The sequence below is a fragment of the Nomascus leucogenys genome, chromosome 19 (assembly GCF_006542625.1).
Source record: "Nomascus leucogenys isolate Asia chromosome 19, Asia_NLE_v1, whole genome shotgun sequence".
In the NCBI taxonomy this organism is placed as follows: domain Eukaryota; kingdom Metazoa; phylum Chordata; class Mammalia; order Primates; family Hylobatidae; genus Nomascus; species Nomascus leucogenys.
The window spans coordinates 48,206,578-48,234,062 of record NC_044399.1 but is presented as its reverse complement, the minus strand read 5'-3'; the positions used below and the strand labels follow the sequence as shown (position 1 = coordinate 48,234,062).

Here is a 27,485-nt window from a genome sequence, read left to right as displayed (position 1 = left end):
TGATTTGCAATATTTGTAAAAAGGCTCAATATCACTAGCACACATCCCCCATCTTTGCTTTTTCCCCTATTACTCATCTTACTTCTCTGCCTCTTTATTCACTCTTTTTCCTCCTATACCCCAATTCTGCTTACTTCCCTAGAAAAATAGAACAAATTAACCTGAGATTAAATATCTTAATGGACATAGCTCAGAATGGATACCCCCCTACATAATCCCACCACAACTATCAAAGAATTTCACAATAGGTTTTTTAAAAATAAAAAATTTTTGCAGGGTATATAACATATTTCATTTATACTATTTTTCGGTAAAATATTTTATAAAGGAAGGCAGACTTATACTAAGAAAAAATCTGTTTCCACACTACTACAGTAGAGTTCCTTGTCCTTCATTTATTCTTTCACAGATTTTTCTAATCCGCTTTGGCAAAATATTTAACCAGTTTTTAGCCTTCAGCTGACTGCCATGACTCTACAACTATACTACAAACTTGTAATGGCAAATTTTTTGTAACCCTCCATTATCAAAGTGCAAAAGACACCCAGTGTTTTTTTACTGCAGGATCAGAACTACCCATACAACCATGTTTAATATTTACTCTGCTACAGGAATAACTAAGAAAAATAATCAAGGTACACATTCACTAAACCAACTGTAGTGAGATTTTCATTCTATACCACACTTACTGTTTTGACAAAACATGGTTTCAATCTTTTCTGCCATATAGACTATGGAACCTTGAAGACACACACACACACTACTAGAGTTCAAAAGAAAAACACTAGAAAATAAGCTAAAACTCACAGCTAAGAATGGTCACTAAAGTAAATATGTAGGCAATTTGAACCATTTAGGACAATAGGCAATACCAGGTGCTTTTCAGTGACCAATCCCAAGACTACAATATAGGAATTTCTATTTTCTGCCACCTTTAATAGTATTGTGCTTCAACTTTAAAGCACAGAATAGGTAGAGTCAATAACTACCACTAAAAACTAAAGAATATTTTCAAACAATTTACAGCTAGTTAAAAGATTCTACTTATAAGAACAATAGTTTGATACCTAACGTTACGTAATTTTTTCCTGGGGCAGATTATTATTCCAGGTTCCATAATCTTATCAACATAGCAAACAGTAAAAGCTGAGAAGTTTTAAAAGGGGAATAAATATGAACAAATTTAACTGAAGCCAAAATACCAGCTATAGAACTAAAAGGTGAGTCTAAATAGAAGCATGTTTCCTTTTTGACAAATACCCTATTCTTTCTGCTTTTATCACTCAAAATTCCTCTTTGTTCCTAATTGCTAGAATGAAAGAAAATACACTTACTGAACAATAATTCTTCTTTCTGGTCCTCTTACAAGCCAGAACCCATTAAAAATCAAAACCAAACCAAAATATAATGGCAAAAAAGTATTCAATCCCCAACTAGTAGCTCTCACTTATCTCAAGGATTTTTTTTTTTTTAATCAATATCCTAAGAAAACAAATTTTGGACAACTCCTGGGGGTACATTATAAGGGACTGATCCTATATAAACCAAGGCAGATGCACAGGAAAAATAGAGAGACAAGAAATGTGCCATACTTCATCAGAAATGCAGCAAGTCAAATAGTTCATCTATACTACCTTCTTTCTGCCTTGACAACTTACCATAGCCATCATGTCTAAACGAAGAAGGGTGTTCTCCCAAAATGGCTTGTCTCTGGCGACCCTTTCCTCTATCTGACACAAAAGTAGAAACATGGTTTTAACAATTTTGACCCAAGTACTTAACAGAGTTCTCAGATGGGAAACACCCATTCAAAACATCCAATACAACAATTCATAAAAGAAATACGATTCCTGGTTAACTTTAAACATCCATTCATATCCAATTTAAACACAACACCAAGAGTGTAAAAAATTAATTCCATCTAACAAATTCCACTTAACTTGAATATATCTTTTTGGCAAATGCCAAATACAATCACGCTTTCAAATTTAAGGAAGAATGGATACTTTTCAGAAAGTGAATGTACACAATGCTAGAAGTTTGACACTGTACAGAAGTTTTTACCAATACATGTCTTTAAAACAAGCTTTAAGTGCAGTACTTTTGAAAGACAGTACCTGAATCATACTATTAGCTTCAACAGCAACACATTTTCAAAGTGGGCTTCTTTCAAGAAGTTTCAGCATAAGCCAACAACAACCTGTATTACATGGTTTCACAATCAGTAAACACAGAGTATTTTATAAGTATATGCACATATTTACAAACACCTGACTTGAGAGCTGAAAATGTTCACATCACTGGCTCATATTATATCATGAATAGGTCATTGTCTATTGACCATAACACCAGGTAGGACTATGAGCAACTCCCAAACTTTAAAGATGCCAAGATAAAGCTAACCAAGGGGGCTACATTATTGGATGAGAATACTACAATACTCTAAAGGATAATTTTTATTCTAGCTACATTTTCAGAAAAGGCATGCCAATTTTCCCAAATCTAATTAGAGACATCAACAAAAAAATTACTTATAAGTTTCTAAAATAGCACCTCCTATGTTGGTTAGTAAATTTTAAAAATCATTATACAATACTTTTAGAAAGTTTGCTGATGAAATTACAGTGCCCAATAAGATTTTTAAAAATATGTATCTTAAGACTCTGGTCATTCAAATCCTTGAAAATTCAGAGAGGCTTTACCTATATCCTTAGTCACCTAAACAAATGAGGTTTATGGGAGATGAGAAATATTTTAATTTTCACTTCAGTCTAGAGAAGTAAAGTTTTAATCACCTATTCCAAGTTATTGTGTCATTGAAAGGGACTGAGGCCATCTAGTTTAACTTTTATTCAATGTAAAAATTCTCTTTACATCATCTCTGTCAGTTGGGACCATTTAGCTTCTGCTTACCCAAAACCAATAACAAGATTTCCAGATAGCCCTAAATTGTGAGAAAATTAATTTTTATATTGTATAGAAATTGATCCTCTACCCATATTCTACCCCCATTTAGGGCCTTACAGACTTAGTGATTGTCCAAAACCTCTTCTAAATGCTCGAGAAGTTATTATGACTGTCCCCCTGACCCCATTTCCCCAAAGTCATTTCTTCTTCAATCCTAACATTCACAGTTCCTTCCACTATATGGCTTCTAACATCTCTCATCATGCAAGTCTCACTCCTTTTGAGCCAGTCTAGCCTACTAATCCATTCTGTTAATGTTCCTCTGCTTAAGCATACTCCATCAAACACTAAATACAATTCCTTATCTGACCTAGGAATCTTAAAACCACAACAACCATAATGTCTTCATGACTCAGTTTTATTGATACAGTTAACAGTGTGCTATAAAGGAAAGAGAACTGGGTTGGGAATCAGATGATTCCAACTTAAACCACTAATTTGCTGTATAGTCGCAGAAACAATTTTCATTCATAAATGAAGGAGTTAGAGTAGATTATCTTCCAAGGTATCTTTCAGCCAAACATTCTCATTAATAATTCACTTCATTTGAAGTATTCACTGCATAATAGGTCACGTAAAACAGAAGTGAGCAGAAAGCTGAACACTAAATATATCAGTTTCTAAACAGTGGTAAGCTTTCCTAGAGTCAAATGATCTGATGGAAGCTGTGAACCTTCTCCCCAAAAAGATGCACCTATCTACAGGTTCTAAGATTTCTGGAGGGGTTCCCTGGCGTCCTGGTTAGGGATTCTTTACACTAAAATGTAATTCAAGCTGAAAAGGGCTTTGAAAAATGTGAAGATATGTTTTTAAAAAAAGCTTTTTTTTTTTTTTTTGGTAAAAAAAAAATGTTATGAAGGTCGTTATTTGGGGATAGCAACCTAACAGTTTCAATAGCTATCAACTTGAGTGCAAGCTAAGAGCTCTACAGAAACAAAAACATAAACTGTTATGGTCTTGCAAGACAAATATCTGTAAGGAATTAGGAAACAAAAAATTTTCCTTCAAAGCATAAACTAAAACCGTTTTATGTGCTTTAATTATATTTCACTATTCACATATATACCTTATACATTTCTAAATTTATCTGACTAGAATTATATGAAGAACTAACCTCAGCTGGCTTTGTGTAAACTTCAGACCTTTTAAAAGAATAGATGTAAACACTATTAAAATAAGCTTATCTATAACTGTTTAAAGAGACCCTGAGAAAAATGCAACCAAAACTATTTCAAATGAGATTTTTTAAAAAAACAAAACCGAGTGGTCAATAACTGTAAATTGACAGAAGTGAGACATTTCTCATCAACCACGTGTCCTGTTGTTTCAGTGCTAAGGATTTGCTTTCTAATACTGACATCAACTGTACCAACCCAAGGCCAAGCAGATTTCCATAAGTAGTGAAAAACATGGGGTCTAGCCAAAGCTCCATTACAAAACAAACCTATTTGCAATTTCATGCATAAGGCAAGATGATTTCCTGGGAATTGAGAGTTAAAGGAGCCAATCATCTAAAAGACCTAAATATGCAAACATGCAAAAGATCAATCATCACATTGTCTGTTTCTTTTTGCTAGAGTACATGCACTATAGAGTACCCACTGCCCAAGATATTTTGTATGCCATAAAATTTTTTTCTAGTTACTTTTACAGACATACTCATCTTGAGTTTTTCCAACCTGTAGTTCAAACACTAATATTGTAGTTAAGATGTAGCCAATACTGCAGCCCCCTTGTTTTTACAAGATCCACATTTTAATTTGTATATTCCAGAACTGCCACACAGTTAGTTGAACAATTTTATTAGTCAAATTTATGCTCATGAAATCTAGCACTTATAGGTGAAGATGCATCTCAAATGAAATGCTCTTATTTTCAGATTTATCAAGTTTAAATATATTCTATCTTGAACAGACATGTTACTTTCACCTACATTTGAAATGTCAAAATTTCTAGTTACACAAATTGACAGTGATAACCTTAAATTGTTACAAAAAGTGACAACTTATAAACAGCCACTTTACAAAAATCAAACCACACAGAAGAACGTCTTTCACATATAATGCACCTTTTCATTATGTTAGAATTTCTGTTCAGTGACAATTGAGAAAAAAACAAAAAATTTAAAAAGTAAACAATGCAGCAAGTGTGCACCTTTCTAATCCTTTTATTTTTACTATCTGTGTGGATTGGTTGAGCATTATCAATTCCCAAGACCTGTTAATAAACTGGTCCTGGTTATTTGCCAATTAACAATTTGAATCTAAGCTGCAAACAGTCACAGTAATGGGCATTAAGATTTACAACATTGCAGATGAAGTCTAGTTTCCGTTAGTGGAAAGTCTTAAATTCTACAACTGAAACCTTAAGGGAAATCAGACCAATATATACATACAACTTGAATAAATGGGCACAGTCTATCATGGTGTTCATCCCATGCAATTCTGAAGTACTGTTAAGTGTCCTCCTTTAAAAACTTGGGGTGATGGTGCATGCAGTATGCAGTCAAGGTGAATTGCGAGTCTGAGTTTTTCAGAGGGCTTTTTGCTGATGCCGATGTTGTGCATGATGAAGTGTAGAGTCAGCCTGCTGGAGTCCTCTATCCTTCTTAATGCCTCGTCCAGCTTGGGGGAAAGTCCTTTCCATAGAGAAGCAGTGTGCAAGTTTGCAGTTTGTAAGGAATATTCTGAATCAGTTTCCTCTCCTCCAAAGAGAGAGAGCTGCTTGGAGAAATGCAAGTCCTTGAACTGCGGGCGTGCCTGAATGTGTGGGCTCCTTGTTGAACTAAATATAAATAGCTCAGTACATACCAGTAGGGGGCACTAATGTTCAAGGTTATTTTCCAGCATTACATGGCCTTTTGCAACAAAAGCATTCATCAACAAGGTTTTCATTTGAATTAACTAGCTCATCTCAGGAAAAAAGAATCTAACTGCATGTAAAAATTTGTCAGCAGATTAAGTACATTCTAAAATGTATAAAATACCTACCTCGTCTTCCCAAATATGGTTTAGTGTAGTCCCAACTGTCATTGTCATTCCTAATAACATTTAGACGAGTTGGCTGTTAAGATTGAAAATAATGTAAGTTCAAACTGTATATCCAAAGCATAAATATTTCTTGGGTAGGGTGTTGAAAAAAATATTTACCCGTGCATATTCAATTTTTAGTGTGCAACATCCAGCATATATATCAGCTCCATTGAGTGCTGCTTTAGCTTTCTGGGCACAAAGGACTGATTCAAACATAAGCTCTATTAAGGAAATTTGGTTTAAGGTATCCGATACTTAATCATTATTCACTCCCAAAGGACAGGATTGAAAATAATCAGAAGTAGCTCTTTTACTTCTGGAAATGTTTTACCAATTTCAGGATGAATTTTTAGGAATTTTTTGTTTTGTTTTGTTTTGTTTTGTTTTTGAGACAGAGTCTCGCTCTATCACCAGGCTGGAGTGCAGTGGCACAACCTGGGCTCAATGCAACCTCCACCTCCCAGGTTCAAGCAATTCTCCTGCCTCAGACTCCCAACTAGCTGGGACTACAGGTGTGTGCCACCACACCCAGCTAATTTTTTATTTTTTTAGTAGATACGGGGTTTCACCATGTTGGCCAGGATGGTCTCGATCTCTTGACTTCGTGATCCGCCCGCCTCAGCCTCCCAAAGTGCTGGGATCACAGACGTGAGCCACTGTGCCTGGCCAGGAGAATTTAAGATCAAGGGTGGCTGGGCACAGTTGCTCACGCCTGTAATCCCAGCACTTTGGGAGGCTGAACCAGGTGAAGCCTGAGCTCAGGAGTTCGAGATCAGCCTAGCCAACATGGTGAAGTCCCATCTCTACTAAAAATACAAAAATTAGCTGGGTGTGGTGGTAGGTGCCTGTCATCCCAGCTACTTGGGAGGCTGAGACAGGGGAATCACTTGACCACCCTGGGCAACAAAAAGCAAAACTCCGTCTAAAAAAAAAAAAAAAAAAAAATCAAGGGTACCAAAGAAAACGTAATACAACCAAACTATCTACCTTAATTCTTTTAGGTCATCATTAGTACTTTATAAATCGGAAAGCAGAGGAGATAATGGAGCATGGTCCCATTCCCTAGCAAAGGACAACTTGCAACCTTGAAACAGAAAAGATTTTACTCTTTAAGAAGAACATTACAAAGAGCCAAAATAATACAAAACAAATACATGATTTTTACATATTTCTGAGAAGGCAGAGTTTTATAATACTTTATCTAAAATTTTATCAGTTTTTAAAAAAATTGCTTAAGTCCATAATCTTAAAAAAATAAAATCACAAAGGTATATAAGGTAAAAAAAAAAAAAAAAAAGATAAAACATAAGTCCCTTGCCAGAAGTAAGCACTATTAAAGAGTTTGCTGTATATCCCTACCTTCTTCTGTGCATACACATGCACACATAGGTTGGGGTTTTCTCTATTATTATTTAAGATGGGTCCAGTTTGGGGGAAAGTGTATTATCTGTACTATTTTGTAACTTGCTCTTCTTACTCAACGTATGACAAATTTAACATAAAGAAGTTCTTACATAAACCATTACCATTTTAAAGGTTCAATAAAAAAGGTAAGATTTTACTGACTCTAAAGTTTCGGTACTTCCAAACTACTTTAAGAGGGAGTCAGAAAAGTTCACTTAGGATAAATTCCAAAATAGTACAAGTGTACATATCTTCAAATAGTGTTATTTAACAGCTTAAAAAGGAAGCACTAGATTGCTTTCTCGTAGCAAGTTATTCTTATCATAAATAGTAAAATTCCCTATGAGTACTGCAGTTTCATTTTTTAAATCTAAGTCACATAGATTTTTGTGAGAGGACAAAGTAAACACCACTTGTCTAGAAATGCTTAAGCCAGAAAAAATAAGATCCATATGAATTACACATCAATAAAAATTTACAAATAAAGGATATTCAACCATAGCTTGTATCCCATTTCTCTTGAATATAACAATACGTTGCACTTTGCCAACAGGGTTGCATACAGTATATAAAACATCCTATGAAGGAAAAGAAAAAGATTTCTTCACACTTTACACCTGAAAAGACATTAAAGCTATACTTCATTTTGTTTTACCTAAAAACCATCAACTGTGGCCGGCGCGGTGGCTCACGCTTGTAATCCCAGCACTTTGGGAGGCCGAGGCGGGCGGATCACGAGGCCAGGAGATCGAGACCACGGTGAAACCCCGTCTCTACTAAAAATACAAAAAATTAGGCGGGCGTGGTGGCGGGCGCCTGTAGTCCCAGCTACTCGGGAGAGGCTGAGGCAGGAGAATGGCGTGAACCCGGGAGGCGGAGCTTGCAGTGAGCCGAGACTGCGCCACTGCACTCCAGCCTGGGCGACAGAGCAAGACTCCATCTCAAAAAAAAAAAAAAACACCATCAACTGTCAAAATGTCATTTCTATTGATTAATAAAATTAATTTTTAAAATTATTACTTTTTTTTTTGAGACAGGGTCTCACACTGTTGCCCAGGCTAGAGTGCAGTGGCACGATCACAGTTCCCTACAGCCCTGACTTCCCAGGCTGAAACGATCTCAGCCTCCCAAGTAGCTGAGACTTCAAGGCATGCACCACCACACAAGGTTAATTTTTTCATGTTTTCTAGAGACAGAGTCTCACTATGTTGTCCAGGCTGTCTCAAACTCCTGAGCTCAAGGGATCCTACTACCTCAGTCTCCTAAAGTACTAAGATTATAGGTATGAGCCACCATGCTGGCCTAAAATTATTATACTTTAATAAATCTTAAGTTATGTCTTCACCTACACAATACACCCACATTAAAGAAGTTCCAATGGAACATTTGGAAAGCACTGTCACCTATTTTATCTCCTAAATGAATCCTCAATTTTTATTTTCTTAACAGGTGACTAAAATAACTTCTGATGATATAAAATTAATAAACCAAAACTATAATCAATGAATATTTTTTCCGAATGTGACACTGAAATGTTTAATATTATAATCACTTGTGTTATAGTAATAAATATGTATATTAAGAGATAATATTAGAACAACTCTGGTACTCATTTTTCAAGGGACAATGGCTATAAAGAAAAGACCCAAGGAAGACCATACAGTTACATGTCACTAAACAAGACACCTGAGTCATCTAAGAATCTAAATACCTACTACTTAGGAGTAATTATTCAACTATCAAGAAATTTCTTGAGCATCTATAATTTACACAGCTGCATTGTTACACACCAGAGATATAACAAAAAACAGAGTACCTACACTAGATTAGTTATGTTTTCCCAACACCGAATATTATAAATATATTACTATATATTAATAAGTCTATATTTAAAATACAAAATGTCTAATTAAATCCAAAGAATATCTTATGCTTTATGTCCCAGTATCATATGCCCAGACTACATATGATACCAACTGAAGTTTCCCCTTACTGTGATGTTCTTCTATTCATTACAAAAATTAAGTGTCTGTGTTACTAGCTTATTATGAAACAGCATGTGAGTAGGAAGAAAACTGGTTCTGGAAACAAATCCTTTTTAAAACTTCTACCAATAACACTTTTCAAAAGAGTAAAGAAGCAGGGAATTTAAAGTAAATCAAAGACAGATTTTTAACAAGCTATGCAAAATAGTTCATAATGATACGTGCATCTTACCGTAACATGGGATTCTGTCATTACCTAGTAGATGCTCTTATATATATGCTGGCATATGCGTGACAGAGATTTCTTGAGCGATTTCAAACAAGTCTGTCTATAATTCCTTATTATCAAAAACAGAACTGGTACTGATTATACGTTAAAAATTTCAATGTGCCTATTTAATTATGACAATTGTGCTTATCTTTTTAACTATGGTGCTCAGCATTTTTTCTTTGTTCATTAAACTTGATAGTCAAGATTTTCAAAATTAAAAAAACTATTTTCTAGTATCTAGATGGCAAGGAAAAAACTACAGACCAGTCACTCTGGAGGCAAATTGCAAAATCACTTTTAATTTCATTTGTCATACTAAAACACATACCACTGTAATTGGATAAAGCGGATTCTGAATTGAGAGCAGAAGAACTTTGTTGCCTCCTGATGGATCATCAGTATTTCCTGGCCGAGTGATCCTTTTGCTTGTAGAATAGTTGAAAAAAGCCTGTTGACCAGCAATGTACACGGGTTCATCTGCAGCAAATGTCACACATTCTTTGGCACTATCTATATTTTCAAATTCCACTAGAGCCTGTCGTTTAAATGGCATCATCATCACATAGCTGAAAAGGGAGATAAGGAGGAAACACACAAACACAGCAAGTTCCGTTAACATTATTTGTCCTCAATTAAATAAAAGCAGACTTTAATAAAAATGTGTCAAATCCCACAGTATTCTTCACTACCTGTGTCCAATGTAAGTCAACTTTTTTTTTTTTTTTTTTTGAGACGGAGTCTCTCTCTGTCACCCAGGCTGGAGTGCAGTGGCGCGATCTAGGCTCACTGCAAGCTCCGCCTCCCAGGTTCACGCCATTCTCCTGCCTCAGCCTCCTTAGTATCTGGGACTACAGGTGCCCGCCACCATGCCCAGCTAATTTTTTATACTTTCAGTAGAGACAGGGTTCCCCGTGTTAGCCAGGATGGTCTCGATCTCCTGACCTCATGATCCGCCCACCTTGGCCTCCCAAAGTGCTGGGATTACAGGGATGAGGTAAGTCAACTCTCGAATCATCCAAAGAATTGTGGTATAACAGGTAGATGTATACATATGAAAGCTTATCTCCCAGTGATTAAGTTTATCTACCTCATGACCTCCTCAAAAACAATTATCTGTTATTAGTTACTAACAAGACAACCCAGTTTATTCTTTGGGGTGCTACTCTGAAGCAGTATTAAAAAATTTCAAAGACACAGAAACCAATGGAGATCAAACTCAACAGAAGGTTGGCAGACAGAATCCCTACTTAACAGCAGAAACTACTACCTCTCTTGAATTTTCTTGAATAAACATCCATACTAATAGCTAAGAACTGACTATACTTTTAAAACAGAGATAAATATAAATGGAAGCAACCACCGACTGACCAAAGTTCCAAAGTTCATACAAATAATCTCCTCCAAAACATTTTAATATTAACCATCCATAAAAAAAATTCATTAGAATACGGCAATCATGATTGTCTATGAGCGGGAGGGTAAGATGTTTACTTTTCATAGTACACTCTTTACTAGAGAGACAAACAAAGCAGCCAAAAAAACCCCAAAATATAATACAGTACATTCTTTTTGGAGGAGATATATTTTAATACAGGAAATGAAGAATAAAGAAGATATATTTTAATACAGGAAATGAAGAATAAAAAAGGAAGGAAGAGTTGAAGACAGAAATCACAGTACATGGATCACAATGGGGGAAACATGTCCTCTATTAACAGGAACAAGAACCTTAAAAATGCTTTAAAATACAATTAAGTGGTTTTCGTAATAGCAGAAGGCCAAAGAAATGTCGGGTCCGGTACTCAGTGACATCAGTGTTTCTCAATCAGGCATCCAGGACCTACTGCTACACTATGGAAACTGACAAATGGTACAGTATTAATAAGAAACAGATCACCTTACAGCCTGGCAAATTATTATTACAATAAATGTCAGCTTTATAAAACTTGGAGAATTGTCAAGATTACAGTTACTACATACAAACTGCCAACCGGATTGCCTTGCACATTGTACACCCTCAATAAAAGGTAACTATTACTGTATTTTTTTTTTTTTTTTAACATATCTTGCCTCATTCGTCTTTGTCCTCAGAAGCTAGAAACAGAGCCTGGCACATATTTGTTAATCTAGGGGGGGCTTATTAGTTTTCCCCACCCACATCATTCAAAATTAAAGAAGTACAAAAACGAGGCATTGAATTTAAAGATTTACCAACTAAAAGTGCAAGATATAAATCCCAGGAGACATTCCTTTTAGAAACACAGACGCTTCACTGAAGTTCTAAAGTCTTGCATGTGAAAAATAGAAAACGCTGCTATCAGGTCTATGCTAAATAAATTCAAGAAGAAAAAATCTTCTTTCACAAAACAAAAAAGTTGGTTTAATATCTAACTGTATTACTAAGGTTATGTTATTACGCTAATAATGCCATATGAAAACAGAAAATTATAAAGGTACTGATATGGTTTGGCTCTGTGTCCCCATCCAAACCTGGTATTGAATTGTGATCGCCAGTGTAGGAAGTGGGGCCTAGTAGGAGGTGATTGGCTCATGGGGGTGGTTTCTAACGGCTTAGCACTATCCCCCTAGTGCTGTCTCCTGATAGAGTTCTCACAACATCTGGTTGTTTGACAGTGTGTGACACCTCCCACTTTGTGCGCACGCTCTCTCTTTCTCTTTTTTTTCTCTCTCTCTCTCCTGCAGGCTATGTAAATATGTGCATACTTCCCCTTCACCTTTTGCCATGATTCTAAGTTTTCTGAGACCACCCCAGAAGCAGAAGACTGTATAGCCTGCAGAACTGTGAGCCGATTAAACCTCTTTTCTTTATAAATTACCCACTCTCAAATACGTCTTTATAGCAATACAGCAATGTAACAACAAACTAATACAGGTACAGAAGTAAATTATTTATTGGCCTGTTATAGACTTAGTACATTTGCTTTCTGTGACTAAAATAAGAAGTGAGCTGGCTAGGCACGGTGGCTCATGCCTGTAATCCCAGCACTTTGGGAGGCCGAGGTCAGTGGATCACAAGGTCAGGAGTTCAAGGCCAGCCTGGCCAAGATGATGAAACCCCGTCTCTACTAACAATACAAAAAACTGGCCAGGCACGGTGGCAGGTGCCTGTAATCCCAGCTACTTGGGAGGCTGAGGTAGGAGAATTGCTTGAACTTGGAGGGCGGAGGTTGCAGTGATCCAAGATTGCGCCACTGCACCAGCCTGGGTGACAGAGTGAAACTCCGTCTCAAAAAAAAAAAAAAAAAAAAAAAAAAAAAAGTGAGCTAAAAGCACAACTTAAAAGTGAAGGTTACCCAGAAAAGTAGCATCAATGAAGATAAAGAAAAAATTAAAATGTTTTATTTTCCTTTTTATCGCCAATATTCAATATAAAAAAAACTAAAATGTTACAGACATTTTAGCATGTGCTTAAATTGTTTTTTGAAAATCTTTAAAACACACTCATATGAAACCAGGTGTGGTGGCTTGTGCCTATAGTCCCAGCTACTCAGGAAGCTGAAGTGGGAAGATTGCTTGAGCCCAGGAGTTCAAAAAAATAAAGAAAAAAGGTGGTAATATGAGAAAGAGTGGGAGATCAAAGAGAGAAAAGGCTAAAGAAACAAAAAAGCTAAGGGACATGGTAGGGTCAATGCTTTTAACTCCATCAATTTAAAAATCTTTACTAATTTCTAAATAAAAACATAGGAGAAGACAACAGATTTAGTGCACACACTGGGTCCTCCCAAATGTTGTATTGTAAAACTAATCATTTCCTAATATCTCCTTTAATGGGAGAGAAAGGGAAAAAGAAATACAACATATATTTTAAATACTCTTTTGATTATAATGCATACAGTATAGAAAAATAATAAAAGTTAAAAAATACAAGCAATTTTATCCTGACACAACACAACCATTCTTAGTATCTTGTTATATTTTCTTCTGAGCTTCTTGCCTAGGCATCTAGTTTTTAGATATAAGCTTACTATATACTGAACTTGGTGACTCACCATTTTAATATAAGCAGTTTCTATACTGTTTATAATCCCACACATTCCATTAAATAAAGGGAAAGGTTCCAAATTGTAACATTTTGAAGCAAAATTTCTATTGGAGGCTGTTCAAGGTTCTTTCAGCCTTAATAGCAGCCACCTCATATCCAAGTTCATTTAATACAACTGAAACTCCTATTACACCTATTTATGCCAATTAAGCTCTTAATTACACACTAATTTGTTCCAATTATTTCAGACTTTTCTATCCACATAACTACCAATCTTGAGGGCAAAATGACGCAAATTAACTGAATGACATTCACATATGGAAGACTTTACCAGAGACTAAGTATCAAATCAAAATTTTAGAGTCTAAAAATGCAAAGGCCACCAGGAGTAATTCAAATTACTAACTTAAAATAGTTCTATTTATTTAATTCCTAACCTTCAGGTCATGGTACTAATTAACATCAAAATAGTTACTGCTTCCCACAGTTTCCATTTATATTGGCTCATCAACTTGTTTTCTGACATCTGCCTAAGAAAATACATTTTAAAGCCCTAAATATACAAGAATAGAGGAAAAATAAACCACAGACACCCACCTCTTTATAATTCCATAGGACAATGTGCCACTTATATAATCATTAGAAGGTCCTTATAGAGACCGGGGTTAGTCTACTGCCAACAGCAAGACTAAAGGTCTAAGGAGTCTGTCTACTTAATATGTAACTCTCCACGCAGATTTAATTCCAATATCCACTCCAAATGACTGAGAATTGATATAATCAACTTAGTGATACACTTTCAACATATAAACTTTACTATGCCCACGTGGATTCTCAATTTGTATGTCCAAGGTTAATGTGTGTTTGCCAAGTTATTTACCTCTCAATGAGGTCACCCAAGAAAATAAAATGATACCATGATGGAAGGTATCACCTAATACTACTATTCCTTTGAAGAAATAATCCATTTCTGCTGGATACCCTCTGCTGGACATCTCTGATCACTACCTCATTATCTATGCATTTTCCTCTCAATACTCAAATACTTAACATGAATTTTTATAAAATTGAAGCAGTAAGGGTATCTCAGAAAATACATTGACATTTCTCTTCTATTTATGTACTTCAACTTGATCTGTGGCTTCGATAGCTATAACAAAAACTCTAAACATATTCATCAAGAAAAAAATAATAAAATCAACTCTAGATTATCTATATTAAGAAAAGAACAACAGCCGGGCATACTCCAAAAATAATTTAGAATTTTTAAGTGTCTATTTTTGGCAGCAGATTCACTTTTCTAATTACGTTTTCACTTAAGTTAATATTCTTAAGTATACACCAGCTGTGGGAAGAGACAGGGGGGCCTGTGTGAATACAAGGCACAAAAGGAGGACAAACTAGGATAAAATATTGCTCATGATTTGCATTAAGAACTCACAGAGCCTGTAATACCAGCACTTCTGGAGGCTGAGGTGGGAGGACAGCTTGAGCCCAGGACAGCAGCTGGGGCAATGTTAAGAGACCCCCATCTCTACAAAAAATTGTTTTAAATTACGCGGGCATAGTGACATGCGTCTGTAGTCCCAGCTATTAGGGAGGATAAAATGGGAGGATAACCTGGGCTCAGGAGGTGGAGGTTCCAGTGAGCCATCAATGTGCCACTACACTCCAGCTTGGGCAAGAGAGTGAGACCCTGACTCAAAAAATAAAAAGAACTCATAGGTATATGCACATAAACAAAAGAACTCACAGCAATATGCACCTAAACAAATAATGTCTACCCTTAATCTGCTTACTTTTAGTTACCAATTAATTCCTAAATATTCCAAAATCAAGAACAACAAAAAAATCAATATTTAAGCATCACTACTTGAAACTCTGAAGACGAAGCATGTAATCAACTGACTGGTTTAAAGAGTGTTTGAATAGGACTCACGGACTCATTTGAAAATCAGATGAAAAGCGCACATAATTTCTTTATACAACTTTGCTGGGGAGTGAGAAGTGATCATAGCTCTACAAAAATACACTCATGCATCACCCAGGAAGGTTAAAAATAGCAGGCTTAAAACGTTCCAAAGAAATACAGTCATAGGCAAACAATAGATACTACTTTGTTTATATATACAAACAATATTTACTATGCTAAACATCAAGGCTTGTAACAAGCAAGCAAGGATTATTCTACCACACCGTTTTCAATCTACATGAAGTCCCTATCATCCTTACCATATTGTCCCAAATTTTTCCAGCGCTTCCACGAGGTCTGCTTCCACCACAGATTCACAGAGTCCTCGAACATGGACGACAGGTGAAACAGAAACTTTATGATGACTTCCACCTGCCTCCTAGCAAGAGAAAATAATTTCTAGTTAAAAAATTTTTAAGTCTAAGGCCGAACGCGGTGGCTCATGCCTGTAATCCCTGCACTTTGGGAGGTCGAGGTGAGCGGATTACTTGAGGTCAGGAGTTCGAGACCAGCCTGACCAACATGGTGAAACCCCATCTCTACTAAAAATACAAAAATTAGCCAGGCGTGGTGGCACGTGCCTGTAGTCCCAGCTACTCTGGAGGCTGAGGCAGAAGAATGGCTTGAATCCGGGAGGTGGAGGTTGCGGTGAGCCGAGATCGCGCCACTGCACTCCAGCCTGGGCGACAGAGTGAGACTCCATCTCAAAAAAAAAACAAAAAAAAATTTAAGTCTAAGTTGAATTGCATCTTTTAGCAAATTCAAATCTGCTTAAAAAGTAAACATTTTTTTAAATCCCAAACCAAATCGCAATTCACAAGTTAGCAAAAGGATATGAGAATAAAATAATTAAATGTTTGTTTTAAAATTTTTAATTTCTAAAAAGGGAGCATTCTATCTCAGTAAGAAGTACAAAGATGTTATTTAACAACATTTCAACTTCAAGAAAATCTCAGAAAGAAAATTTAGCAGATACATAGGGCATGCTACAACTGGAAGTATATTTGATACTCATTAGTTCAGTGTTACCTCCATAAAATCAAAATCTCAACTAGTACAAATGAACAAAAAGTTCCAATCAAAAATTTTTCCTCAAAATGAAGATAATATACTTATCTTTCCTGTAACATAGTAGATTTGTATCATCTTTTGCTCTTGTTTAATTGGTTATCCAGTCCCACTATAACTTGAAGATACTCACTTAGCAGTATTAATTCACTAAACACATGACAACTTACATTTATACAAGGGTACCATCTTTGCAAGGCAGGGGGATGAATAAGAACTACTCAAAAATGCAAGCCCTCCTGGGCATCTATGGAATATTGTGTATCTTCGAGTATGCCAGGCAGGATGTTTCAAAATGTAAGAATATGGTCTTAAAGTTTATTTTTAAACGTAGTATCTGTACGAATTACTTTGAAAATGCAAATAGCTTTCATTTACTTATTCAAGTTCCATTAAGACAAAGATCTGTATTTACAAATGCCATCAGGCACTTCTCTTGCATCATAACTTCAGAAATGACTTCCACCGTGTACATCCCTGTCTATACAAAAAGAAATTTATTAAAGTTTTTTTTTCCTATAACAAGACTAATCTGAAAGCACTATTTTACCATTAAAATTTAACAATTGTTTTAAGAAAATTAAATATCTTTAAGGCTATTTTAAATGTCTCACCAATTTTTCTTTATGATAAAGACTATTAGGAAAATATAACAAATTAAATGCCCTGCCAGTAAAAAATTATGTCACGACTAAAAGAAAGGAACTGATTTAAATATATAAAGTAACCACAGAACTACTGAGGCTACTGTCAAATCCAAAAAATAAACTCAGTCCTTTGCCAATACTAATTCTATCCTTGCAATTTATTTGAATTGCTTATGCTCCGTCTTTCCTATGGTTAAACAGATATCCCTTACATGCCACTAAGTTTGAAATGAATCATTCTGACTATACCCTAAGTAAATCAACACTTTCTTAAGCAACATTAACAATGAGACTCTGTCTAGATGAAATTCAACAATCAAATGTGCATATCATCATTACATTCTTAAATATAACTGGAAATGAATAAAGCAGGAAGAGCTCTAAATAATATCTACCTGCCAAACAGAGCATGTATTTAAAGTATAACAAGTTTTACTCTCAAAATAATTAGAAAATAATAAACTGCAAAATATAATTAAGAGAATCATTTCAGTCCATTCTTAGAAATCAGGTGGCAAAGGTAAATAAAAAGACAACAGAAAACTCTATTGGCCTGAACTCTTCAAAAAGTTAGTAACAAAAAACAGTGGAGGGAAGATTCTATATGGAGACTAAGAGACACAGCAACCAAATACTGGGCCAGGCGTGGTGGCTCATGCCTGTAATCCAGCACTTTGGGAGGCTGAAGCAGGTGGATCACAAGGTCAGGAGTTCCAGATCAGCCTGGCCAAGATGGTGAAACTCCTTCTCTGGCGTGGTGGAGGATGCCTGTAATTCCAGCTACTCAGGAGGCTGAGGCAGAGAATTGCTTGAACCCAGGAGGCAGAAGTTGCAGTGAGCCGAGATTGTGCCACTGCACTCCAGCCTGGGCGACGGAGGGAGACTCCATCTCAAAAAAAAAAAACCTAAATGCTGGCTGGGCGCGGTGGCTTATGCCTGTAATCCCAGCACTATGGGAGGCCAAGCCATGTATCACAAGGTCAGAAGTTCAAGACCACCGTGGCTAACACGGTGAAACCCCGTCTCTACTAAAAATACAAAAAATTAGCCAGGTGTGGTGGCAGGCGCCTGTAGTACCAGCTACTCTGGAGGCTGAGGCAGGAGAACGGCGTGAACCCAGGAGGCAGAGCTTGCAGTGAGCCGAGATCGCGCCACTGCACTCCAGCCTGGGCGACAGAGCAGGACTCCATCTCAAAAAAAAAACTCAAAAAACAAAAAACAAACAAAAAACCAAATGCTGTATGTGAGCCTTTATTATACAATAGTTAAAACTACTATCAAACACATATTAGGGACAACTAGAGAAATTTGAATACAGACAGGATATTAGGTTAACATAATAGAATTAATTATCACTGTCTTTAGTAAGAAAATAGTAATGGTTATGTAAAAGAACACCCTTATTCTTAGGAATGTTGCGATATTTCGGCATGAAATGTCATGACGTTTGAAATTTACTTTCAAATAGTTTAGGGGAAAATAGTATAAGGGAAAAAAGTATGTATATAAATATAGATATGCAGATGTAGAGAAAAAACCCTACACAGCAAAAAGCTAAAAACTGCTGAATCTAAGTGAAGGATATATGTAAGTTGAACATTTTATATAATAAAAAGTTGCCAAATTATTTTATAATATTTAAAGCCTGCAAAAAGGTATGAAGAACTTTATTAAAAATACCCACGGCCAGGCACAGTGGCTCACGCCTGTAATCCCAACACTTTGGGAGGCTGACAGGCGAATCACCTGAGGTCAGGAGTTCGAGATCAGCCTGGCCAACACGGCAAAACCCCATCTCTACTAAGAATACAAAAATGAGCTGGGCATGGTGGTGCACGTCTGTAGCTACTCAGGAAGCTGAGGCCGGAGAATTGCTTAAACCTAGGAGGCAAAGGTTGCAGTGAACTGAGATCACACCATTGCACTCCAGCCTGGGCAACAGAGCCTCCGTCTCAAAAAAAAGAAATACCCATGAACCCACCATCCAATTTAATAAATAAAACATTATTGGCCAGGCGTGGTGGCTCACGCCTGTAATCCTAGCACTCTGGGAGGCAGAGGCAGGCTCAGGAGTTCGAGGCTCAGGAGTTCGAGACTAGCCTGGACAACACGGCAAAACCCCATCTCTAGCAAAAAAACAGAACATTAGCTGGGCATGGTGGGGTACGCCTGTAGTCCCAGCTACTCAGGAGGCTGAGGTGGAAGGACTGCTTGAACCTGGGAGGTGGAGGTTGCAGTGAGCCAAGATTGTGCCACTCCAGCCTGGGTGACGAGCAAGACCTTGTCTAAAAAAAAAAAAAAAGAAAGAAAAGAAAAAAAAACACAAAACAATAAACTGATCACATCTCCTCTTACTACTCCCTTCCTTTCCCATTATAGGTAACCACTATCATGAGTATAGTGCTAAAAAATATAACTATTTTTCAAATTGGTCTTCTTACAAAGAAATGGATTATACAATCGATTTTTAAATCTCTCAAAAAAAATCTCATTTTAATCTATTATTATTTAATTATATTTCCTAAGTGGAATAAACTGAAACCACAGTCATCACTTAAAAGCTGGACGATGTGGGCCGGGCACAGTGGCTCACGCCTGTAATGCCAGCACTTTGGGAGGCCAAGGCAGGCGAACACCTGAGGTCAGGAGTTTGAGATCAGCCTGGCCAACATGGTGAAACCCCATCTCTACTAAAAATACAAAAATTAGCCGGGCGTGGTGGCGGGCACCTGTAGTCCCAGCTACTTGGGAGGCTGAGGCAGAATGGCATGAACCCGGGAGGCAGAGCTTGCAGTGAGCTGAGATCGTGCCACTGCACTCCAGCCTGGGTGACAGAGCAAGACGCCCATCTCAAAAAAAAAAAAAAAAAGGTGGACAATGTTAAATATACTCAGTATGGTAATTAGGGGAAGATATGATTATCCCAACCTCAAGGCAGAAAACATACCCCTCACCCCCCTTGTATTTCCCTTATTCCCACTCAATGAATCTGCCATTCATAAGTTTATTTACCTTGATATTTCTATTTTTAAATTATGTCTCCTTTTAACACACAATTTTCTCATTCTTTCTGTAGTGATAAAAAAAAAAAACCTATGGTTGTTTCCAAATATAAAACCAATGTATCAAAGATATCTTTCCAAACTATTTGTCTACCATCCTCTCCTGAGCTTCGTTTTCCCCCTTTTCCCCCAAAATACTCATATTCTTCTTTTTTTTTTTGAGACGGAGTCTCGCTCTGTCACCCAGGCTGGAGTGCAGTGGCGTGAGGTCTCACTGCAACCTCTGTCTCCCGGGTTCAAGCAGTTCTCCTGCCTTAGCCTCCCGACTAGCTGGGACCACAAGCATGCACCACCACACCTGGCTAATTTTTGTGGTTTTAATAGAGACAGGGTCTCACCATTTTGGCCAGGCTGGTCTTGAACTCTTGGCCTCAAGTGATCCACCTGCCTCAGCCTCCCAAAGTGTTGGGATTACTGCTGTGAGCCACCGCGCCTGGCCTGTAGAGATTATTTTACCTACTCTAAAATAACCTCTTTTAAGCATCATACTATGAATCTTGACTCCTAAACTGGTGAATAAATCAGTTTTGTTTTTACCCCCCATCAATATATTAATATTGTGGTCATGTCTTCTCCAGCTTAAGGAGTCCTTTTTTAATCCTTCCTCATACAGGAGCCCAAGTTATTTCCATTTCAGATGTTTAGTTACCTAGGCTCTCTCCTTTCTATATCTATTGCTTACCAGACTAGAAAAAAATATCCCAGCTGCGTACCCAGAAAAAGAAGGCATGCTTGCAACATACATCCACTTTACAAATTTGCATAATCTCTTCTCTAGGTCAATTGGGTTAACTGTAATGGCGGCATTATTTGGTCTCTACTACAGGCTCTAGCCCAGTCTACTTAGACATTTCAAATTCTCAGCCCTTGAAAGGCCATTTCAGGGACAAACTCTTAATAATACAATTTTTTTTTTTTATTTTTTCACAACTCCCTCTTCACAGCAATACTAACTTTAAATACTAATTTTGACTACTGCAGATTAAGGACTAAACTCTACTGAAGAGAAGAAAAGCTCAGTACAGTATAAACAAAGGTTCAATAAACATTAGTTAGCACACCCTACCTCATCTACATTTCCCTCTTCTACATAATCTTTCAATTACCGATATTTGTAATGATTTATTAAGTCACACCTAAGTTTACTCTTCAGGCGAAATATCCTCCAGGTTCTTCTGTCACTCCTTTTATGATGCAGTTTCTAGTGCCTTCTCCATTCTGGTAAGCTTTCTGGATACATTAAAATTTATCAGTGTAGTCCCAAGAATGAGTACAGTATTTCCGACATAAAACGATCCCCTAGATATCTTACTCTGGACACTTCATATAGACCAAAGGACAAAGTTTTAACGGGCAGCTGTAAATATCATTTTAACCCACACAATGTTTAATCACATTTTTTCCCTACTAAATTAAATAATTATGCCTCTTGGTCTTTTTCTCTCTGTAAAGAAGCACATCTAAAACACATGGAAACTAACTTTCCTATCCAAAGGTTTTAGGTACATTTGATCACATAACAGAGAAAAGATGTAAAATTATGGCCATAGGAGTCAAGTAACTTTTTTTATTTTTATTTTTTTTTGAGATGGAGTCTCACTCTGTCGCCCAGGCTGGAGTGTAGTGGCGCGATCTCGGCTCACCGCAACCTCCGCCCCTCCAGGTTTAAGCAATTCTCTGCCTCAGCCTCCGGAGTAGCTGGGATTACAGGCACGTGCCACCACACCCGGCTAATTTTTTTAGTAGAGACGAGGTTTCACCATCTTGGCCAGGCTGGTCTTGAACTCCTAACCTCGTGATCCACCTGCCTCAGCCTCCCAAAGTGCTGGGATTACAGGCATGAGCCACCACGCCTGGGTGAGTCAAGTAACTTTTTAAAAAACAAACTTTTTTTTTTTTTGCTCATGTAATAGAAACCATTTGGTTTTGCCTACCCAGAATTCCTTACCCCTTCTGCTTAAAAATAAAAACATGTAAACAAAACAACTCCGTATTATTATTATTATACACTGGTATTTTCAATCACACAGCCATGCCTCCTCAACCTCAGAGGTGGCCTGATGATTAATTAGATGGGGGAAGATCAAAAATGCTTGATAAGAAGGGATAAATACGGGCTGGGAAAGAGAGGATGCTCTTTAGCTGCTAGCTATAAGAATGTCAGCCTAGCTTTACCACTATACAGAGAAAAGGAGAATTGAAGCATGGAAAGAGAATCAAGTCCCTATGACATCATCTAAATCCCTGGATCCAGCCATTCCTAAAACCAGTGTCACAATTTGGCTTTCCCAGTTACACGGGCCAATAAATCTTCTATCCCGCTCCCTTTTTGTTTTCCTTAAGCTCATCTGAGTTGTTGCTGTGGCTGCAAGCCCTGAAAGTTGTATTCAATTTCATGGAGGCAAAAAAAGCAATGTATGATGTAGAACCACAGATTTTTAGATATGTAATATTTTTTCACTATTATAGCCCCATCACCTGACATATGGTAGAAGCTCAATTATCATGTTTTAAATGAGGCTAGACATCACTGAGTTTCAGAGAGGTTAAGTGAAAAAGCTTGTTAGCAGAGCCAGTACACTTGCTTTGATTGTGCTACTGGCTCTATGAACAGCTCTTTTCACCGTGACGTACTAACATGAAGAAACAGTCTAAAACCAAAAGATGGTAAAACCTACTACTTTTCATTTCTTTCCCCAAACTAGGCCTAAAAATCCTCACTCTACTAGAACAGCTTCGCTGGAGGAGACACAAGACACTACTGCTATGCAAGCCACAGGCTCTGGCACTTACCTCTGGGGCACACATCCTTTAACTACTTTATTTCCAGGAAGTAGTTACTACACAGTCTTCTAAACTTCTCCTGTGAGAGCTAAGTGACCTCATCCCATCTCCCAACCCCTATGCATCTAATACATCACAGTAATATTGCTATCATCAGTAATTTACATTATGCAAGTATAACAGAATAGTGTATCCTGAATTCAAACTGGATTTTTAATGTGCTGTATAATCCTTTGTTTGGAAATCCTAGGAGCTACAATTTTATCTTGGCATTTTGCCATCTTTCACGTCTGTTTATTAAAAGCTGAGAAACAAATTTTCACTTCATCAGCAAAGAAACCACTTAATAATCTTTGATTTGCCTGTTTATTCACTAGCAGAAAATAGAAAAACTTTAATATCTCCAAAATAAATTAGCACTCCATCCCAATTCCTCAAGTGGTTTTGCCAAGTGAAGCCTTAATATTTCCAACTCAGGTTGCCTTCTTAAAAGAAGATACACAAACTTACTATTAATATGATCTTGAAGGTCATGCCTATTAAATTTAAGAACACTACTCCACAAGAAAAAAGTAACTGTATAATATGTGGCAGGAACCTCTATAATCAAGCCTTATTCAACAATGCAGCTCAGTGAATGTGAAAAACCCTAGGAGTTTTTTGCTCTATTAAAAAAATGTACCAGAAGACACAAATTTGAAGGCTGTTTTATTTCTCATATCCAAAGTACTAACTCTTCTCTCATTTCTCTTTATACCTTCAACATAATGATCACTCACAATTATCCATTCATTTATAAGAGCCTTTGTAGAACCACTATGTTTTTCTTACATACTCATTTTCCTCTTTAAATGTAGTTAATATATTATCAAAGCACTCAAGGTTAATCATAAAAAACCAAGCAATGTAAATCTTCAAAGGCTTACTTTGCACTTTACAAACTTCCAACTAGAGTTGAAAAGAATGCCATCATTGTACCTAATCTGCATTTACTTTAACAGTCTGACCACAAAGGTATTTCTCCTCTGGGCTGAAGGACCACTGAAGTTGTGCAAAACCCTTTTCAGTTACAATGAATTACCAAATATCTGAACGAAGAAGCACAAGACAGTAAACTTCTATCTGGGGAATGTCTATCCTAATAATAGAATTTTATTATGTACAGGTTTCCATAGTTGCCATGATTTCAAAATAGTACCAAAAATTACATGAAAAATATTTAAAAACAAGACTTCATTAGATTTCATAGTACAATAATGGTTTTACTGTTAGATGAAAGCAATTCACCCTTTCCTAGGAAACATACCAGCAGTAAGATAAACAAAAAATTAAAATTTATACCTCAATTTGCTTATATCAGTTCCCGCCTGGGTAACTTAAAAGCAGCATTAGCATTATGTTAATCACTTAACTATAGCTTCGGGTAAAAAAGGCATGTGTTTTTCAACCTTCATGTTTTACAGACCAAGAGAACTCAGAGCAGTAAACTGATTTTCTCAGACTCACACAAATTGTATGCTAAGACCAAGTGGGGTGGCTCAAGGCAGTAATCCCAGCACTTTGGGAGGCCGAGTCAGGTGGATCTCTTAAGTCCAGGAGTTAAGAGACTAGCTTTGGCAATATGGTGAAACCCCTTCTCTACAAAATACAGAAAAAAAAAAAATTGGCCCGGCGTGGTGATGCAGGCTTCCAGTCCCAGCAACCCGGGAGGCTGAGGTAGGAGGATAGCTTGAGCCAGGGAGATCAAGGCTGCAGTGAGCCGTGATCGCGAGCTGCTGCACTCCAGCCGTGGGCCATAGAGTAAGACACCCGCAAAAAAAAAAAATTGTATGCTAAGACTAGACTCTTGACCATCCCCAAACCCTACTCAGTGCCATTTCCACCGCTCCACACACTTCGCTTTGGATACATTAATTATATGTTATTTTCTTCCCAACATCCAAAATAATACTATTGATTTAATGCTTTATCTGTTTTCAAAAGCAAATTTTTATAATCTGATTTAAGTATCTTTCCAAAATGTCTGAAGACATTTCATGATGCTGCACAAAAACCCAAGCAAGATTTCTAGCAACGAGGTACACTGATCGAATACATCGAAGTATCAGTTGTAACATTCCTGTTTCCAATTTCCACAACAGAGTTGGCTTTGAACTGAAACTTCCTAAAAAAAAAAACGCATTTCCTTTATTCACACTTCCAAGTTACATTTTGAATATTTCAAATAGCTCGGCACAAATATCTAAAGTAATAGCTAACACCGTAACAAGACTGAGAGAAAAAGTTCCTTTTTTAAATGTGTTGCAAAGTTTGCCCTCACATCCTGGTAACTGGAAACTGTAACGCTGGGTGACTACTGACCAGCCTTTTTTTATTATTATTATTTAAAAATTCAAACGGCTATAAAGGGCTTCTAAGGTGCGTCTTATTTTTAAAAGGTAAAGTAAAAACCCTTTTAACCTAATAGTAGGATATACGTGTACAATTTCGTAATTCTGTTAGTTTGCAGAATTAATCACAATTCATATGTGTTAAATGTTTAAAAAACATCTAAGTCATTAAAACCGCTTGAGTGCACCAAAAAAGGGCAATAATGTTTGCTCCGCTTTGTTTCCTTAAAGTCTCCATCCAACTGAAGCTAACTACTTGCTGTGGACCAAATGATCACATTCCTTCGGCCTCCCCCTAACATTTCTGGTAAGAGAAAGACATGGCTATAGAAATGTGTTTAATGCAGCCCTGAGCTCAGTTCATCCTTTCATGGGGCAAATCTGGAATAAATTACCAATGAAAAACTTTGGTAATTTTAAGATTTGTTTTACTTGAAGGTAGGGGTGTACCAACAGCTGCCAACACTTCTGTTGAAGTGTTGTAACCGAAGAGGTAAAAAGTGTACTGAGCAATCCACAAAACTGGGTAGAGCAAAAGATGCACGCCATGCTTATAAAGAGTTTAATTTTAAAAATTTTTAAATTAAACCTTCAAAAGAACTAGCATGTGAACGCCAAGGCATAACTTGTTATTTAATTACGGGTCTCCATAGGACCGAGGTGGAGAGAGCCCCCGGTGGAACCGACACAACCATCCCGGGATGGTGACCAACGCGCGGATGCTGCGGGCAGAGGGACTGAAGAGAACCGGTGGTCCCGACGCTGGCCCCGAGCCCGAGGAGTTAAACTAACAAAGAGCTCTCCTAGCCGCGAAACCCCCCAGAGCGGAAGCGACGCCTCCCCGCCGCCGCCGCGCCGCGACCCTCCCCAAGTTCAGGGCCCGGCAGTGGACTCGCTGTGGGGCCTGCGGCCAGAACGGGGCCGGGTTCGCAGTCGGGATGCGAGAAACAGGTAGAGGCCAGAATACAAGCCCCAAAGAGAAAAGTGGGCGCTTCCCCAACTGGGTCGGCGCAGCGGAAAAGGCTAATTGAAGCGAGCGGGAGGCCCCGCACCGAGGCCCCGCCAACTGGCCCTGCTTCCCAGGGAGCAGCCAGGCACAGCGGACAGGGGGCCGCGCTTTGTTACCGGCTGGGAGAAGCTCCGGCCGCCGCCGCCGCCATCGCCCCCGCCCCGGGGCGTCGCTTCCCGGCGGTTCTCGCCTTCCTCGGCCGAGTAGTCGATCTCCCCCTCCTCGGTCTTGAGACGCTTGGCCTGGCTCTCGTACTCCCGGTCCTCCTCGTACGTCTCCCTGGGGGAGGAAGAGGAGGAGGACATGGCGGCGGCCGGAGGGACCGGCTGGCAGGCGGGTGGGGGTGGCGGTGGGGCGCGCGCCTCGGATGCCGCCGGCCAGTCCTCGCCACCGGCAGCGCCTCTTCTGCGAGGGTCTCCGCGGCCCGGCCGTCCGCGGGGACTGCGCGGCCAGGAGACTGGCGGCTGAGAAGCGCAGACGGACTGAGGGGGGCGCCCCGGGAGGAGGCTCTGGAGCGGCCGCTCCTCTCAGTTACCGAGCCAACATTCAGCCTCTCCCTCCTCCTCCGTCTCCGCTCCCTGCCCGGAGGAGCGAATCTAAGGATGGGGACGCAACCGTGGCTTCCGGTCTTCCCTCCTCCCCTAAGCCGCTCCCAGCCGCGCAGGCCGAGCCTCCGCCCCCGCCTTCGCGGCAGTCGCGCAGGATCGAATCCAGCCGCAGCCTGCGGGAAGCGCCCCGGGCCCGGGTCCTGCTCCCTATTGGCAGGGGCGGGAAAGTCGACCGGGCTTCCCATTGGCTATGAGGGCCGTTCGTCAAAAGCCGTCCGCTGCTCGACCTCGCCTCCCTCCCCGCGCCTTCTGAACTCGCCGCGGTCCTGCGAGGCCTGGCGCG

The 27,485-nt window shown here is 38.4% G+C and overlaps 1 protein-coding gene across 2 annotated transcripts in view; it reads right to left on the bottom strand.

Moving 5' to 3' along the window:
• HNRNPLL (heterogeneous nuclear ribonucleoprotein L like) overlaps positions 1-27,315 on the bottom strand; it is a 40,672-nt gene extending 13,357 nt beyond the window's left edge. Inside the window, exons 1-8 of one of the 2 annotated variants that reach the window (XM_030799823.1) lie at positions 27,130-27,315; positions 26,711-26,873; positions 15,895-16,013; positions 9,988-10,225; positions 7,896-7,981; positions 6,117-6,213; positions 5,958-6,030; positions 1,659-1,730 (exon numbers count right to left, since the gene is read on the bottom strand). In XM_030799823.1, the coding sequence (XP_030655683.1) occupies positions 1,659-1,730; positions 5,958-6,030; positions 6,117-6,213; positions 7,896-7,981; positions 9,988-10,225; positions 15,895-16,013; positions 26,711-26,873; positions 27,130-27,140 (859 nt within the window). In that variant the 5' untranslated portion in view covers positions 27,141-27,315. Of the gene's footprint in view, positions 1-1,658; positions 1,731-5,957; positions 6,031-6,116; positions 6,214-7,895; positions 7,982-9,987; positions 10,226-15,894; positions 16,014-26,710 lie in introns of both variants that reach the window. The other variant, XM_030799822.1, reaches the window with a different exon arrangement.
• Positions 27,316-27,485: the final 170 nt, after the last annotated feature.